The sequence below is a fragment of the Podarcis muralis genome, chromosome Z, assembly GCF_964188315.1.
Source record: "Podarcis muralis chromosome Z, rPodMur119.hap1.1, whole genome shotgun sequence".
NCBI lineage: Eukaryota > Metazoa > Chordata > Lepidosauria > Squamata > Lacertidae > Podarcis > Podarcis muralis.
The window spans coordinates 16,215,036-16,232,481 of record NC_135673.1 but is presented as its reverse complement, the minus strand read 5'-3'; the positions used below and the strand labels follow the sequence as shown (position 1 = coordinate 16,232,481).

The window sequence follows — 17,446 nt, the reverse complement described above, 5'->3', positions numbered from 1 at the left end:
TGTCAAAATCTCAAAATATGCAGAGTTTTCTCCATTACAGCTACATTCCAGATTGAGTGGCACCAAGCCCACAGTGTAAGGTTTTGGGCTGTTTTCCATTCAGTTGCTATTACTATTTGAGCTGCCAAGATGATACATAAGACCAATTCATTGGTATCTTAGAAAATATTCACTGAAAGTTTGGACAACGAGCAATTGTTTCTTTGGCATTATTTACAATTTCTGACAAAATTAAATGCCAAAACACAGGCCACTGTTTTGATAGCTGTGATGCTCCTTGGAATGACAATCTGCTGTGGTACAGCTTTGCATTTGGGGGTGGGAGAGATTCTGGCAAGTTTAAAGCTGGCAGCGAACAGCACAGGCTTACATTTAGGGTGTGGGGAGCAAAAGTGCCCCCCCCCCCCGCTTTGCATTTCAAAGAAATGAGGTGAGATAGGAGGAGACTGGTTTGTATCTAGTTGCTGGATCCCCAGCAAGCCAAGAATTTAACAAAGGGAAAGACATGTCCATATTGGGATGTACAGGCAGCTCTCGCTATCCAAACACTTGTTATATGAAAATTCACATATCCAAACACAAGGAATTAGTACCCAAACCTCCCTATAGATCGCAGATTCAGATATCCAAACAGGCAGACCTGCATGTAGTACTGTAAACTAATAAGCAGCCTTAAACTAGCCTTACTTTTTCATGTTTTGCTGGTTTGTGGCAGCTGTTTCGCCAGATACCACTGGGGGTGGGGAGGTCAGACAGAGGAGAGAGCATTTCCCCCCTCCCTGTTTGCCTTTTGCAGAGGGTTATCCATATTTCTTTTTGGCCATTTTGGGGTCAAAATTCCATGGTCAGTGGGAAGTAATGTGGGCCTTAGTGAAGGTCATTGAACCACAATACAGTGGTACCTTGGGTTACAGACACTTCAGGTTACAGACGCTTCAGGTTACAGACTCCGCTAACCCAGAAATAGTACCTCGGGTTAAGAACTTTGCTTCAGGATGAGAACAGAAATTGCGCAGCGGTGGCACGGCGGCCCCATTAGCTAAAGTGGTGCTTCAGGTTAAGAACAGTTTCAGGTTAAGAATGGACCTCCAGAATGAATTAAGTTCTTAACCCGAGGTACCACTGTACTGAAATGAAACCCCCATGTCCAGAGGCAGTCTACCTCAGCAAGAAGGGCAGCCCTACCTGGAGATGCTACCAGGGATTGAACCTGGGACTTCCTTCTTGCAAAGCAGACCCTTTACTCTTGAGGTACAGCCTAAAATTAATAACCTAGTCCTCATGGTTCTGAATAATTTGAACAAAAACATAGGCATATGCACCCCAACACCCGCTTTGACCATGGAGGTTGTCCATCGACAGCCCTCTCCTCCATGAGGTTGCCCAACCCCTTTTAAAGCCATCCAAGTTGTGCCCATTACTGCCTCCTGTGGCAGTAATGCTTGCTCCTGTGGCAGCAGGCTTCACAGTTTAATTACTTGCTGCATGAATAAGTCCCAAATGCTGCAAGCTTTCCTAATAGGGGGACAAATGCAGCTACATGCCTTCTGGAATTTGCTCCTCCAGAAAAGTTATGGAGATTAGCCCTTGTTGCAGTTTATTTCTAGCTGAGAAGAGCACCCTGGCTATTTTTAGCAAGCCATGTCTGAAATATCGAAATTCCCAGAGGAGCGCTATGGATGCAATCACCAGAAACGGACCTGGCTTTCTCAAAATCAGCAGTAACCAACACATACTGGAAGTTATCTGTTTTGCAAGTGCTCAGTCCGTTTGGGAGCTCAGTTAGGTATGAAGCTTGCGTGTGACTTTCTTTTAAAACAGCATTGGGGCAACTTCTGTCTCTGTGAGGACAGTGAGATGATAGCTAAGACCTCTGTTCTGACAGCCAGTGGTTTCCTGACAGTGGTTGGGAGAGACCAGGGTTCAGCTTACTGGGTGACCCTGGGACAGTCACTGCCTCTCAGCCTGACCTACCTTATAGGGTTGTTGTGGGAATCAGTTAAGAAGGGGGGGAGCATTTACGTCACCTTGAGCTCAATCAATCAATAAAATATACTAACAGTTGTCATGATTCCAATTTAAAGCAGTATTATACAACTTTCAACAGTCATGGCTTCCCCCAAAGAATCCTGGGCGCAGATAGTTGATAGGAGGCACCCCTATTTCCCTCACAGAACTACGACTCCCAAGTGGTTTATAACATGTAATCCCTCTTCGCAGAAAGTTCCCAAATCTCCTGCCTCCATTTTTTTGTTTGTTTACCTTTTCGACGTCTGCTTTTGTTACATTGATATCGGCGTCCATCTTTTCGAAATACTGCTGCGCCCTGTCCGCTTCTTTGCAGTCCCTTTCAAATCTTCTTTTACTCTGTTAAGGGAAAGGCAGTGTTGCATAGCGGTTAGAGTGGCCAGACTAGAACCTGGGAGATCAGGGTTCGAATCCCGTCTACTAGGCCATGAAGTTTGGGCCAGCTGGGTGTGACCTCTCAGTCTAACATACCTCACAGGGTCATTGTGGGGATTAAATGGGGAGGAGGAAAACTATCTAAGCCACCTTGAGCTGCTTGGAGGAAAGGTGGGATACAAATGTAAATAACAATAACAATAATAGTAATAATGGGAGGGAATAAGGTTTGAGCAAGGAATTCCCTGTCTCTTGACATCAGGCATTGCTGTACCCTTTTAAAAAAATGTTTTGTTTAAGCAAGCTTATGTAGAAAGCTATGCGTTTTAATCTCTTTTCACTAATTATCTTTGGAATGCTTGAAATGGGCTTTCAGTTATGATTTTGATGTTTTGCTCCTCACATAAACTGCAATCAAGCAGTATATAAATGTAGTGAAATAAAGAATTAATAAAATAAGATATGGCTCAAGAGCACAACACCTAACCCCTCTTGCCTCTTCTGGAAAGAATGTTCCTGGACCTCGTGGAGATTGTCTGAGACCCTTCCTTGTGTGAAACCCCTGCGTAAGACCCACTAGCGTCAGGAGGGGGGCTTTTTTAAACTCACCGATTCAAGCTGCTTCCAGCAAGTTTCGATGTGCTGCTGAGCTTTTCTGCCGTCATGAAAGTGCTGTTGTAAAACCATAGCAAAGAGTTATTAAGGAACTGTACTGAGACAAAAACGTATGTACACCTGTTTGCCCTATATTTATTTATTACATTTAGACATATGATATGCAACACTTACACAAAATGAGATTTAAAATAAAAATGTATACACTCAGATAAACGTTTCTCAATATGATATCAAGTTGTGTTAAATGATGTTTAATAATGTATATGCTTAGATTTTTGATCATTAATAAAAGGTATTTTGAATCAATAACAATGTTAAGTTATAGGGGTTTATAGGAATTTATAGGGAGTAAGGAAGAAAATTAAAACATGCTTCATGCAAGTCAAACTACAGTGTAAACTATAGGTACTGTTCTGCTGTATGCCTCATTGTTCGTATAACCAATAAAATAATACCAAACTGCATAAAAACAGTCATGTTTCTTTTGGCCTCTTGCTAATTTTAATTTTTGTGTCAGTTTTTCCAATAATGCTGTTAACTAAATTGCATTATACTATTGGTCCACGGTTAATAATTGCAATGATTTCCATGTCCTGGCAATGGTTGCTCTTGTAGCGGTTAATAAATGTGTTATGAGCTCTTTATTTCTAATTTGCAGCATATCATGACTATACAAATGAAGTAGAGTTAGTCCTGAAGTAATCGGAAATGCTTTTAATTAAAGACATTTCTGTAAATACATTTTACCAAAATATTTATATTTTTGGACACTATCACCACATATGCTGATATGTCCTTATGATGGGACATCCTCTCGAACACATGGGATAACTGTTCGGTTTATATAGAATAGGCGTCTTGATGTAAAGTACAGTGATACCTTGGTACTTGAATGGCTTGGCTCCCAAACAAATCGGCTTGCGAACGTTTTTCAGAAACCAAATTTCTGACACGGCTTCCGCATCTCCCAATGGAGTGCAGGAAGCTCCTGCAGCCAATCAGAAGCTACGGCTTCGTTTTCGAATGGTTTCGGGAGTCGAATGGACTACTGGAACGGATTAAGTTTGAAAACCAAGGTACCACTGTACCAGTTGTGCAAAATTTTAAGTGCTCTTTGTTTTGTTGTTGACCATATAGATTTATATAGGGCTTTTACCCACAGCCTCTTCTTCAATTTTTAAATTCTTGTTCAATTCCCACAGCTTCCCAAATTTTGCTGAGAGCAAAATGGAACCTCTATAATAGATTTATACAAATATGACATTAATCCTTTTGTCATTATATTTTCTTGAACAAATATATTTTCATATATTTTTAATTGTCTCATGGCTTTATTTTTAACCTGAGAATTTGTTTAAAAGGACCTTAACTGGTAACCTAATGGCCATGGTATTTCATTCATTCAATACTTTCATTATGGAAAATGAAGTATTATGAAGTTCCATTGTATGTAACCGAACTTGCACCCCATTCTGTTGAAACTGGAGCCCCTTATGTTTTCAATGTCCCTAAATGCTTAGCTTTAGAGCAAACACAACTCCTCAAGTGTCCTTTCTACCCACCTTTTCCAGAGCGACCCTAGGAGCCCATCCTCAGTGGCTGACTCACCTCCTTTCAATTCTGATGGGCTCCAATGACATATTAATTGGAAAGCTCTAGGAGGCAGGGACCTAGCTTCAGAAACAGCAATGGGTCTACGACCCTAGACCACTACACCTCTGCCTCCAGATGTTAGCCTGGAATGATGGGAGTTGCACCACATTGGCCACCCCAGCCCTAACTGGAAAGGGGAACATTTTTTGGGTTGTCTAACTTCTGCTCTGATATTTCTGGGTCTCAGTTAAGTCATGCCCATAATTTTTGGTAGATTTACTCAGAGTATCTTAGCCAGGCTACCATACTCATATCTACAACGAACACTCAATTAAAGGCAATGCAGCTGGATTACGGGCAGAGCTGAAAGAGTCATCGTTTCCCATTAACTCTGATGACACCCTTCCTGTGCCAATCTTTTCTACCACATGGAGAATAATTATCTCCTTTTTTAAAAAAGGAAAACCCAACATCCACTGCAATACAGCATTAGAAAAAAGACATTCTGAATATGAATTCCTCTTCTCTGGAGCTGCTTCACTGGCACATCAACCTGTGGGATATTTTAATACCTGCTAAGCAGATAAAAGCAAGGCAGCTTACACCGCCTGCAACTCCTGGGAGGGTTGCAATACACGCTCGCCTGCCCTCCTCCAGGGCTAATGTTTCTTTCAAAGCACACTAAGGCTCAGGGGCCTGTTCCAGATAGACCCAGAATGGGAAAGAGAAATATACGTATTTCTTTACCTGGACATTTCCTGGTTGACAATCATAGAATTGCAAGAGACCCCAATGATAATCTAGTCCAACCCCCTGCAATGCAGGAATCACATTATTTATAAATGTGGAATTAATGGGTTGCATCCGGTGCTAGCCCTATTCAGATCTACAGAATTTAATGGGTGTGACTAACTTAGCCCTGTTAGAGTAGATCCATTAGAACTAAGAGGCTTAAGCTAGTCATGCCCATTGAATTCAATGGGTCTTCTCTGAGTAGGTCTAGTATTGGCTACAACTCTTCCCCCCCTTTTTAGTTGAGTTTAATTTGTAATATTTTATTTCCTGATGTTTAGGAAGATATTCCCTTTAGCTGACTACTATGTTTTATGAAGTGAGATTTCCCTTGTGTTGGTTCCCTTGTGGGGTAGATATGATGCTTGCTTTCATGATAAAAAGGATGTTCTATTGGTGGCCATCATTGCTTCTTGCAGGAGCAAATTCCACAGTTTAACTATGCACGGTGCAAAGAATGACTTCCATTTATCTGTCCTGTTTTGTAACAGTAAAAGGTAAAGGGACCCCTGACCATTAGGTCCAGTTGCGGACGACTCTGGGGTTGTGGCGCTCATCTCACTTTATTGGCCGAGGGAGCCGGCGTACAGCTTCTGGGTCATGTGGCCATCCCTTCCCGCTGGAGCGGTACCTATTTATCTACTTGACTTTGGCGTGCTTTTGAACTGCTAGGTTGGCAGGAGCAGGGACCAAGCAATGGGAGCGCACCCTGTCGCGGGGATTCGAACCGCCGGCCTTCTGATCGGCAAGCCCTAGGCTCTGTGGTTTAACCCACCCGCATCCTTTTGTAACAGTAGGCCATGACTAGAGAAAACTGGGTCCCTTTAATTGGAGCATCATATTGTGACATGGGTACTGCTAGGAACCAGACTGCACCTGGTGCTACTACTATAGAAAGGTCTCAGCTCCAGCTTGTTCTTGGCTGGAGCAATGCTGGAAGGACCCCAAGGGCCACTCAGTCCAACCCCCTGCAATGCACAACGAATCCCTGGTAGATAGTCACCCAACCGCTGTGGGAAAAATCTCCAACAGAGTCCACCAGCTTCAGGGGCCATCTGTTCCACTGTGGAACAGCACTTAGTTCTTCCTGATGTTTAGCTGGAACCTCCTTTCTTGTCATTTGAATCCATTGGTTCAGGTCCTACATATCACTTGGCTGCAAGTCTTGGAAGACCAGCTTCCTGCCTTGTAGACCTTTTCCCACCTGGCCTGGTGGGGTGGGGCCCCGAATGACTCCAGCTCCAAAAGCTGAGGCTGCTGAACAGACTCAAGGGGCTTTAGTTGGGAGGGTTGTTGCTATTATTGCTATTGACTTTTTGTATCTTTATTTTAGATCTTATTATGATTTATGTGGAAATCGTTTGATTTGGTTGTGTATTTGTATGTTTTATTTATGACAACTTTTAAGAGTTTTTTCATGTTGTAAGCCACCTCGAACATGCCTCAACTATGGAAAGGCAGCATGAAAATAAAATGTTGCATGGATGTATGTATGTAAGATGGCTATCACATCTCTCAGTTTCCTCTTTTCCAAGCTAAACATACCCAGCTCCTGCAACCATTCCTCATAAGGCTTGATTTCTATACCCTTGATCATCTTGGCTGCCCGCCTCTGCACACCTTCCAGCTTGTCAATATCCTTCTTAAAGAAGCATATTCAGAGCTCGATATTCCCCAAAGCACAGCCTCTGATCCAGCCCAACCTCATTCCACCTCGCCTTGTATCCAGCTTTTAAACCTGACCTCCCAAAAATGTTACTGGGAGCAATGAGGGCAGAATGGTGGATGAACCATCCCAGAGGCCTTTGCTTCTGTTTTGTTTTACTGTACTTAATTTCCTGGATATCAAACCTTCCAGGCAACTGCGGGGGGTGAGTGAGGGAGCCAGCAACTTCACATTTTCCACAGCTAAAATAACTGCCTGGCCAAAACAAAAGATATTTTAATTCAGTGTGATCTGTAATTCTCATTTTTCTAGGTTGCGAAATACGTAAGAGACAAGAGATTAATCCCAGTCTGGGCACAGAGAAAGTCTTCTCTGGGGCCGCACAGAAAAGCTTTTTAAAAACAATATCGTAATAATGGTGCAACAAGGTACTAAAACCAAAGATTAGTGGGGGATGAAACCAAGGGATGGGAATAGTAAGTTTTAAACAGTTTAAACTACGCTGCTATTATTTCAAGCACTTGGAAAGGAATAAAGGGTACAAATCCCCCCCCCCTCCCCAGGATGGTGCACAGTCCATCCAACTCGATCCAGGTTCCCAAATTGCCCTGACCGAGGGAATACCCAAATCTACCTGGATTCAGTCCTGAAATCATTCACTCGCAAGGCTAAACAGGGTTTTTAAACTCCTAATTAATGTGATTGGGAAGGGGAAGGAGATGCTGTGCCTCCACCTCCCTGGAAACCTGCAGGATTGAACCCTCTGCTCACCAGCTGGTGATCCAATCCTGCTGAGTGCTGCCTCTCCAGGGCGCTCCCTGTGGTGAGCTGGTGAGTGGAGAGGTCAGTCCTTATCAGTTTTGAGTGCACCCACATTTCTCTGCTGGAAACAGGTGTGCTCAGCACGAGCTTCTACTTCCTACCCAAGATAGCATAAGAAGAGCCTTCTGGATCAGGCCAGTGACCCATCTAGCCCAACATCCTGTTATCACAGATGCCCCAATGGAAACCCACAAGCAGGACCTGAGTGAAAGAGCAACCCTTTCCCCTCCTGTTGTTTCCAGCAACTCATGTTCAGAAGCATTTCTCTTCTAACAATGAAGGGAGAGCATAGGCACCGTGGTTAGTAGCCATGGTTGCCTTATCCTCCTCCATGAATTTGCCCAATCCTTCTTTAAAGCCATCCAAGTTGTTGGCTTTAACTGTGTCCTTTTGGAGTTCCATAGTTTAACACTGCACTGTGTGAAGAATCCTTCCTTTTATGTGTCCTGAAATCTTCCAACCTCCATCTTCATGGATTCTAGTCCATGAGTTCTTGCATTATGATGGAGAAAATATTTTCTCTTTCCACCTCTTCCATGCCTTGCACAATACAGTATACCCCTGGTTACGAACTCAATTTGTTCCAGAGGTCTGTTCTTAACCTGAAACCGTTCCTAACCTGAGGTACCACTTTAGCTAATGGGGCCTTCCGCTGCTGCTGCCGCCGCCACACGATTTCTGTTCTCATCCTGAGGTAAAGTTCTTAACCCAAGGTACTACTTCCGGGTTAGTGGAGTCTGTAACCCGAAGTGTTTGTAACCTGAGGTGTTTATAACCCAAGGAACCACTGTAATGCCCAATAACGGTTCTGCAGTGGGTTTTCACAAGACTTGGCCAAAGCCTGGATCTCTGCAAACTGGCCTGAGTTTGGGCTTTGGCCTTCAGCCAAATCTGGTGCACTTCCCTAATTTTTTCACTCGTGAGGCTTCAAGACAAACAGGGCATTTAAAAGGATTTTATTTTAACTGCATCAAGCATCCCCTTCAAGGGATGAATCTATTTTATGCCTCAAATGCAGAGAGGAAGCCGACAGATACCCAAGATCCTTGCTAAATATTCAGAGAGATTTCTTCAGTTGAGTCACTGTAAAGTGTGTTTATGTGTCTGTTTTTAAAATCAGTTGGTAAGCAACTAATGTGTTTGTTTCTCACAATGACAGATTTTGGAAACTTGACATCAGCTCTCTCCATATCAACATAGTCCAAAACACTGAGTGTGTCAGACTTTGAAGATCCATGGTTCATACCCCAGCTGAAAGTCCTGGTTGGACACACACCTACCTCTCGATCTTATACTTTCCAGTTTCTTTCTATCTGTAAAGTGGGGCAATATGGCTGCTGCCATAGAGCAAAAGCACTTTTCCAACCTCAGGTCAACAGTTCCTTCAGGACCACATTCTGAAGGCCACATGTCTATCAGAGGCAGAAGTGGCCAGAGCAGTAAATACAATTTTTACCTCTGCGCAATAGGCCCATTTCTTCACACCTCTCTCTATCCTCTAACCAGCCAAGCCATCACGACAAGGAATAATCATTTAAAGTTTCCACCAGGTAGCTTATGATCATTTGAAAGGAAGTGTGGTGTGGTGGTTTGAATGTTGCATTTGGACCAGAGAGACAAGGGCTGGGCAGTATCAGCTTTTCAACATCGCGGTATATCACCAGCCAAATATCACGGTCTGGTGATATACCACAAAGTTGAAAAGACAAGCTGCACTGGCCTCAGACCGTGAGGCACCGGGTAAAATTGCTGCAGCTCTCACTGCGGGAGCTGAGGCGGTTTCACCCCAGCACCTAGTGGGCTGGGACAAGGTGGCTTGTTTGTACAGCTCAGCTGGGGCGCGACAGGGCTCCTGATCCCCAGCTGAGCCATCCCCAGTATCGCCCCCCCCCCGAGCGGGAGCCAGTGCCAGGCTGGGGGATCCTTTAACTGCTCAGCTGAGGGGAGTGGCAACCACACACTCCTCAGCCGAGCAGTTTAAAGATGCAGAGGGAGGAACAAGCTGTATCGGTGCCTCACTGATGCACCTTTTTTCTCCCTCTGCACAGTATGAGGGCAGAATGGGGTGGAGGAAGTCGCTAGCAGAGGGACTCAGGAGCGGTGGTCGTTTCACCAGCTATATACCACTGCGTGAAGCCAACATCGCAGTCTGCTCCTCATACCAGTCCTGGGCGATATATTGATATATCTCCCAGGCCTAAGAGATACCTTGGTTGAAATCCTCACTCAGCCATGAAGCTCACTAGGTTACTTTAGACTGTACACTCTCCACCTAACCAACATCTAAGAGTTATTGTGAATAATAAAATAGAATGCGAGGAACTATGTCCATCACATTGAGTTCCTTAGTGGAGGGAAATCATAACTCTGACTTTGGTAGTCATGGTGAGGATCAAACGAAACTATGTCAGTGTAGCTCTCCTCTTGATCTCTAGAAAAATTACGCAGCTCACCAGAAACTTGGGTTGAGTGTTTTAAAAGTGGAAGTCAGGAAGCAAAGTTCTACATTCTATACTTCATGCAGAATTGCAATGTACACCCAAACTTTGTACATCATGTTCAGGAACAGCAGACCACACACACACAGAGAGAAAACATAAGAAGAGCCTGCTGAATCGAGCCACTGGCCCATCTAGTCCAGCTTCCTGTTCTCACTGTGGCCAACCAGATGCCCCAGTGGGAAGCCTGCAAGCAGGACTCGAGCACAAGAGAACTCTACCCTCCTATGGTTTCCAGCACCTGGTAATTCAGAAGCATAGCTGCCTCTGACTATGGAGTGTAGCCATTGTGGCAAGTAGCCATTGATAACCATTTTCTCCATGAATCTGTTCAATGCTCATTTAGAGCCATTCCAGTTGGTGGCCATCATTGTCTTCCATAGTTTAACTGCACTGTGTGAACGAGTTCTTTCTTTCATCTGTCCTGAATCTTCCAACTTCATTGAATGTCCATGAGTTCAAGTGATATAACAGAGGAAGAAAAACTTTTCTCCAAACCCTTTCTCCATGCCACGCATGATTTCATAAACTTCTATCATGTTGCCTCTTATTCAGCTTTTCTCCAAACTGGAAAGCCCCAAATGCTGCAACCCTTCCTCACGGGGAAGTCACACCATCCCCATCATCATTTCGGTTGCCCCTTTCTGAACCATTCCGATCTCCATGATAATTCTTTTCAGTGAGGCAATCAGAGAAGGCCCCCTGTCCTTCTTTGCACCCACAAGGAAGCCACTCCAAACTCAATGTCTCACAAAAGGATAACAGCTGCCAAGATGACATCAACTGAGCTCTCTCTGCGTGTGCAAAACATAATGACTCATGGTGCAATCCCAACGATGGAGCCGCCTTGGATAGGAGCAGATGTTTTAAAAAATCAAATCATAAAGCGCTGCAATAGATGCATCCCAAAACAAGTGTGTGGGGGGGGGGGTGAGTGTGAGGCAGGAACAAGCAGCTTGTGCTGCTGTATTGAGCAAGGATCATGTGAAATATTTTGCTCATGAAAGGTTCCATTAAAAAAATAAAAATGAAAAAGCCTCATTTGTATTGAAGAAACAATTGGTTAATTGTCCCCACAAGGCACTGTTTGGATTTACTAGTCAACAGAGGAATAATCTTGGCTGGAGCTGGAGCAAACACTTTGGCTGATTATTTATGGACATTTCCTGCAAACCTCTTTGAAAATCAAAATGAAAAACAAAATTAAGCAAAGCACCCCTGCATTTTCCAGTCAATGGGTCGTGACTGTCAATTTCAGTTTCTGATCGTTTGTCTGTTAATCTTAAATGCAGCAGCTCTTCATATCTCCACATTGGATTGCAATCAAAAACTTTTAACCTCAAACTTAGCAGGGATGGTGCTTGGCTGACTTCCAGTGGGAGGGAGTTCCACAGAGTCAGACCCATGACACTGAAGGGCATGCTTTATCGTTGGCACAAGTTACGCTTCTGGCCCAAGTGGGGTCACTAATAGTTGCTTCACAAATGAGCTCATTGATCAACTCGGGACGTACAGGACAAGGCAGCCCTGAAGGTAATATGCAGCAGCACTCATGGAAATGTGGATACCGAGATGCGACGATAACAAGAACCCTGCAGGATCAGGCCAGCGGTCCACCAAGTCCAGCATCCTGTTCTAACTATGGCCAACCAGGTGCCCATTATGGAAATGCCAGTACCAGGATTCAAGCACAAGAGCACCCTCCCCACGCCCCGCAGTTTCCAGTTTTCTTAATTCAGAAGCAATACTGTCTCTAACCATGGAGGCAGAGCATAGGCATCGTGGCTGGTAGCCATGTCATATAGGCAAAGGACAACTATCTGGGGACAGGAATGACATCAGCCTCTCCCCCTACACGCACACACACAAGCTGAGGTCCATTTGAGCCTACTCTTCATCAGCCACATCTATAATTCTCCCTATTTTTGGATCAAAGCCCTTCACACAACAGTGCAAAGGGGATCACACGTACAAGGTCTTCAGAACAATACATGCACGCAAAGGGGTGGGGCGGGGAGACACTTTTCTCCACAGACACTTGCTCATCATGTAATGGATTCGCTGGGACTTGAGCCAGGTAAGAAATAACCTTCACCATGTTTCTCCTTCCTCTGCAGCAACGGCAGACAGATGAATAGATCAAACACTCTGGTCCATCTGAAGAGGGTCTTTCACTTTCAAAGTATTAGCCACAGGTAATATGACTTGGTCACTGGATCAGGTCAAAAAGGTACCATCCAGTCCAGAATCCTGTTCTCACAGTGGTCAACCATTGTGGGAAGTCCCCAAGCAAGAGACTGAGTGAATGGTTGTTGCTCAGTACAGTGGCATCTCGGGTTACATATGCTTCAGGTTACATACGCTTCAGGTTACAGACTCCGCTAACCTAGAAATATTGCTTCAATTTAAGAACTTTGCTTCAGGATAAGAACAGAAATCGTGCTCCGGCAGCACGGCAGCAGCAGGAGGCCCCATTAGCTAAAGTGGTGCTTCAGGTTAAGAACAGTTTCAGGTTAAGAACGGACCTCCGGAACGAATTAAGTACTTAACCCGAAGTACCACTGTGTTCAGAACCATGAGGACTAGGTTATTAATTTTAGGCTGTACCTCAAGAATAAAGGGTCTGCTTTGCATGAAGGAAGTCCCAGGTTCAATCCCTGGTAGCATCTCCAGGTAGGGCTGCCCTTCTTGCTGAGGTAGACTGCCTCTGGACATGGGGGTTTCATTTCAGTACAGTGGTACCTCGGGTTAAGAACTTAATTCGTTCCGGAGGTCCGTTCTTAACCTGAAACTGTTCTTAACCTGAAGACCACTTTAGCTAATGGGGCCTCCTGCTGCCGCCGCGCCACTGCTGCATGATTTCTGTTCTCATCCTGAAGCAAAGTTCTTAACCCGAGGTACTATTTCTGGGTTAGCGGAGTCTGTAACCTGAAGCGTATGTAACCCGAGGTACCACTGTATTCAGAGACAGACTAACTTTGAAGATGGAGGCTCATTTCTTAACTACCATAGTGAAGAAGAGCTCTGTGGGATCAGCACAAAAGGCCATCTAGTCCAGCACCCTGTTCTCACAGTGGCCAACTAGATGCCTTGAAGAGGAAGTCAGCAAGCAGGACATGGGCTCAACAGCAATGCTCTCCTCACTTGTTATTATGAATAATAATAATGATGATGATGTTGAAATCTTTAATGTGTCCCCACACAAGTTTTTGGAATTGCTGCTATGATTTAAAAAATGACAATTTTCTGCATTCCCGTCCCGTTCTCTCAACTGGTCCAGCAATGTGGGAAAGAAACCTGTCAGAACAATAATCCAGGCAGGCCTCAGACGTCAGAGGGAAGAAGCTAATGGCGCAGATCTCCCCCACCCCCACCCCAGCTGTGGGCCTGTGCTGAATTCCATGTTATTGTCTTCAAGAAAGGCCCCTTTGATTTAAGTCGTTTGACTGTTTCCAGTCAGATGAGGCCTCGACACAATGTTCAATGGCACGTTTTCTATCGGTTGCTCTGTTGTTAATAACCCAGTGCTGTTTATGTCAGCGGGGTCAGACTTGGGACGCGTTAAAAAATGTCATACTGGGTCATGTGCTGTAGTCAAGGTGGAATTCAGACCACTTGGATGGGCATTCTAGAACCAGGGTGGACTAGCCTGAGCTTAATTTCAGGCAGGCCGAGGCCTAGTTTCATGTAGGCAACAAGGAGAGAAAAATCAGGTGTGGATGGAGAGAGAAAGGGGGGTTGGTAAGAATGCAAGAGAGAAAAAAGGCTGTCCCGCCCACTTTTCAAATCTGCCCCACCCACTTTTCAAATCTGCCCCACCCACTTTATATCTGGCTCCACCCACATGCATCTCTCATGGACATGATGTTAAGTGCTCACAGCGCCATGGACTGAACCCAACATCAGTCATATTCAGAGCAGCCCAGCTGAAAGCGGTGGACTTGAGTCCCTGACTTTCAACTTCCTCTGAGAAGTTTGTTGGATACAACCCCGTGTGAGTTAAACCAGGAGAGATTAGCCTGCTATCATGAAATTCCTAAGGTGGATTCCTGAGCCAGAAAGCAAGAGATTCAACAAACCACCCACTCAATAGATATACTGGCGATGAATAAAGGCATCACACTCAAATTCAAACGTCACAAGGTGGGTGGTACTGTTTTGACTCGATCAGAGATTCTAGTCCTCATGGATAGTGCCTTTCCTCCAGGGCTATCTGGGGTGTATTTTTTTCTGCTGAAAACTTGTGTTTCTCAAGGGTGCCATCTAGGCTACAATCCAAGTCCAGCTACTTGACTTGAGCAATCCACCAGGCCCTATAAAGTCAAGCTTTGGGACCAGAGGCTTCGGTCTGAGCAACTTGCCTTGCTGCAATAGGTTCCTGGAAGACTAAAGCTCGTTTCCTTTGGAACTTGCCTGCCTGCCTGAGATCACACTATTTGCTTCTGGCCCTCCAAACCTCTGGTCTTAGTCTAGCCCAGAAGAGGCAAAGGCGTGGCCCTTCAGATGTTGCTAGACTACAACTCCCATTATTCCTAACCACTGACCATACTTGCTGGGGCCAATGGGAATTGGAGTCCAACAAATATTTTTTTGGGGGGGACACACACACCCATTCCCATCACTGCACCATTGTCCTAGTCTTTCAAGAAGAACATAAGAGTCTGGCCACAGGATGAGGCCAGTGGCCAACAAGATGCCACTTCTGCCTGGGATGCTACTCTTCCTATGTGCGGGGATGTTTTTTTTTATTTTGAAATGGAAGAACATTCCATTCTATGAGCCTTCACTTTCCGGATGAAGTTGGTACACAGTTTGACCCCCAATAGTTGTCGCTGCTGAAGAATGAGATCTGTCCCCAGGATCGTGTGATCCTGGACAAAGGTACTGAAATATTGACCCTTGGGAATGCACCTAGTGCTCACCATCCATATTTGGGCTCTCTGTCAGTCCCAACCAGCCACTAAGAGGTGCACAAACCTTTCAAACTTGCTTTTCTGGCTTCACCTAGAAGCCAGGAGGAATCAGATGAAAATAACAAATAGCTGTGGTTTCTTGCATTACAAGGGATTGGACTAGATGACTGCTAGGGGGTGCCTTCTAACTCTAGTTCTATGATTCTATGACCTCTGAAGGTAAGGACTCTTCTCCATTGGAAGTTTGTGAAGAGAGGTTGGATAGCTATCTTTTCAGGATTCTTTAGCTGTGGTTCCTGCATTGCATGGAAAGTGGACCGGATGACCCACGGGTGACCCTCCCAACTACACAATTCTATGATTCAAAAATGTGGACTTTGCAAGGTATCACTGATGGGCAAATACTGGAATCCAAGTCAGCTAAGAATCCGATTCCTTGGATCATTACCGGCTGCCAGCCACTGTTTACTTGAGAGAGAATGTGTGTGTCATATTGCATTACGTAGCGGAGTTGGTTTATTATTTCAGCCTGTAATCATCCCTTTTACCCTACCGCGAGCTAATTGCACGTTTACATGGAGGAGGAGGAAAAAGAAAGAAAGGAGAGGCAGGAGAATCCTGCCTGGAAACCTGAAACCACTCATTGCCTCAACCCCCCTCCGATCCAGATCATAACCAAAAGCCTCTGTCTCCCACGGCGCCCTCAAGGCATGAGCCACTGCATTATTTATGCCTTACAGCAAAGGAACAACTGAGAGCCTATGTCTCAAAAGGGCTGCAGCAGGGTGGGACGGCGCGGGGGGGGGGGGCAATTGGAAGAGCAGAGAGAGCACGGTTTGCTTTAGCATTCACCAGCTCGAGTGCTACAGCCAAAGCCAGGCAAGGCAAGTCCTTTACAGCCTTTAAGCATCCTTGTAAAACCAGCTGCTGCTGTGGGCACCAATCGCCAGAGTATGCAGCCTTGCGCCAAGTCACAGGGCCGGTTCCATCTAGCCTCTCTCTCTTTCTCTGCACCCCCCAACTGTGCGCCACCCCCTCTCTCTGTGCACTACACTCCCTTTCTCTCTCTCATAAATGACATGAAAGAGGGAGGGATTCCTCAGTCGTCCCAGTGAGTAACAGCGGGACCCCAGCTTCTGGAGGGCCACAAAAAACCAGGCCTGGCTTCAGTCAGGGGCCTTACATCAAGTGAGGGTACAGGGTCTTCTTGTTACCTGTCCTAGGCCTTCATGACAGGGAGGGATACTATTCTGAATCAGGGCAGGGATGCGTTTTGGCTCTCTGGCAACTGTTGGGATTCCCAACAGCTCCAGCAAGCATGAGCAATGGTCACAGATGACTGCACCTGTAGTTCAGTGGTATCCAGGGGGCCACTGGTTCCCTGCACCTGCTCCTACGTACATACATCAGGAAGCAAGGAACCACAAACAAATTGAGGGGATTAGGGTAGAGATTTGAAGAAAAGTGAACCTACCATTTTCCTCTCCTGTTTCAACTCCTGGACGTAGCGGGCCAGTTCGGTGGTGATCTGGGAGGTCATGTTCTCCGAAACGACCTCATGCTGTCCTGCGTAGTCGTTCATCTCATTCAAAGTGGCTAAGAAGGCCTGGCAGGACGAATACCTAAAAAAACAGAACAACGCAAGGCGAACCACTCATTTAAAAGGAGAGGAGGAAAAAAATTAATTAAATTTAAAAGACACATTGCCCTTTATCCCTTGGAGATAATCAAGTTCTCCAGAGTTCTCTGCAAAGACAACGGCCGGTGTGGACCGTAAAGGATATTTATAAATGGGGTTGGGTTGTGGGGAGTCTACAGTTCAGTAGGCAGAACATTGAACTCTGCAGACAGAAGGTCCCAGATTCAGTAACTGGCACATTTCCCAGAGCTGGAGAAGGGAAGACATGTCTCTGAGAATTTGGGATATGGTCAACTGAGGTACCGTTGGGGAAGAGCGGGCCAATGGAGTGACTCAGCATAAGGCAGAATTCAGACAGAACCGTTTTTCAGCCCAAGGGCCACATTGCCGTCTGGGCAACATAGTGGGGGCTGCAGGCCAAGGTTGGGCGGGGCCATAACAGAAAGTGGTGGGCAAATTAATGTAATTGAATACCGATTTATCTATCACCAGCTGCTCCCTA

At 45.2% G+C, this 17,446-nt stretch overlaps 1 protein-coding gene across 23 annotated transcripts in view; it reads right to left on the bottom strand.

Annotated features, from left to right (window-relative positions):
- Positions 1-17,446, bottom strand: part of FNBP1 (formin binding protein 1) — a 118,488-nt gene that overhangs the window by 49,030 nt on the left and 52,012 nt on the right. For all 23 annotated transcript variants that reach the window (XR_013391426.1, XR_013391427.1, XR_013391425.1 and 20 more), the window contains exons 4-6: positions 16,780-16,927; positions 3,013-3,075; positions 2,263-2,367 (exon numbers count right to left, since the gene is read on the bottom strand). Coding sequence is in view for 20 of the 23 variants with exons in the window: in XM_028714396.2 (XP_028570229.1) it covers positions 2,263-2,367; positions 3,013-3,075; positions 16,780-16,927 (316 nt within the window). In the remaining 3 variants the exon portion in view is untranslated. The remainder of the gene's footprint in view (positions 1-2,262; positions 2,368-3,012; positions 3,076-16,779; positions 16,928-17,446) is intronic.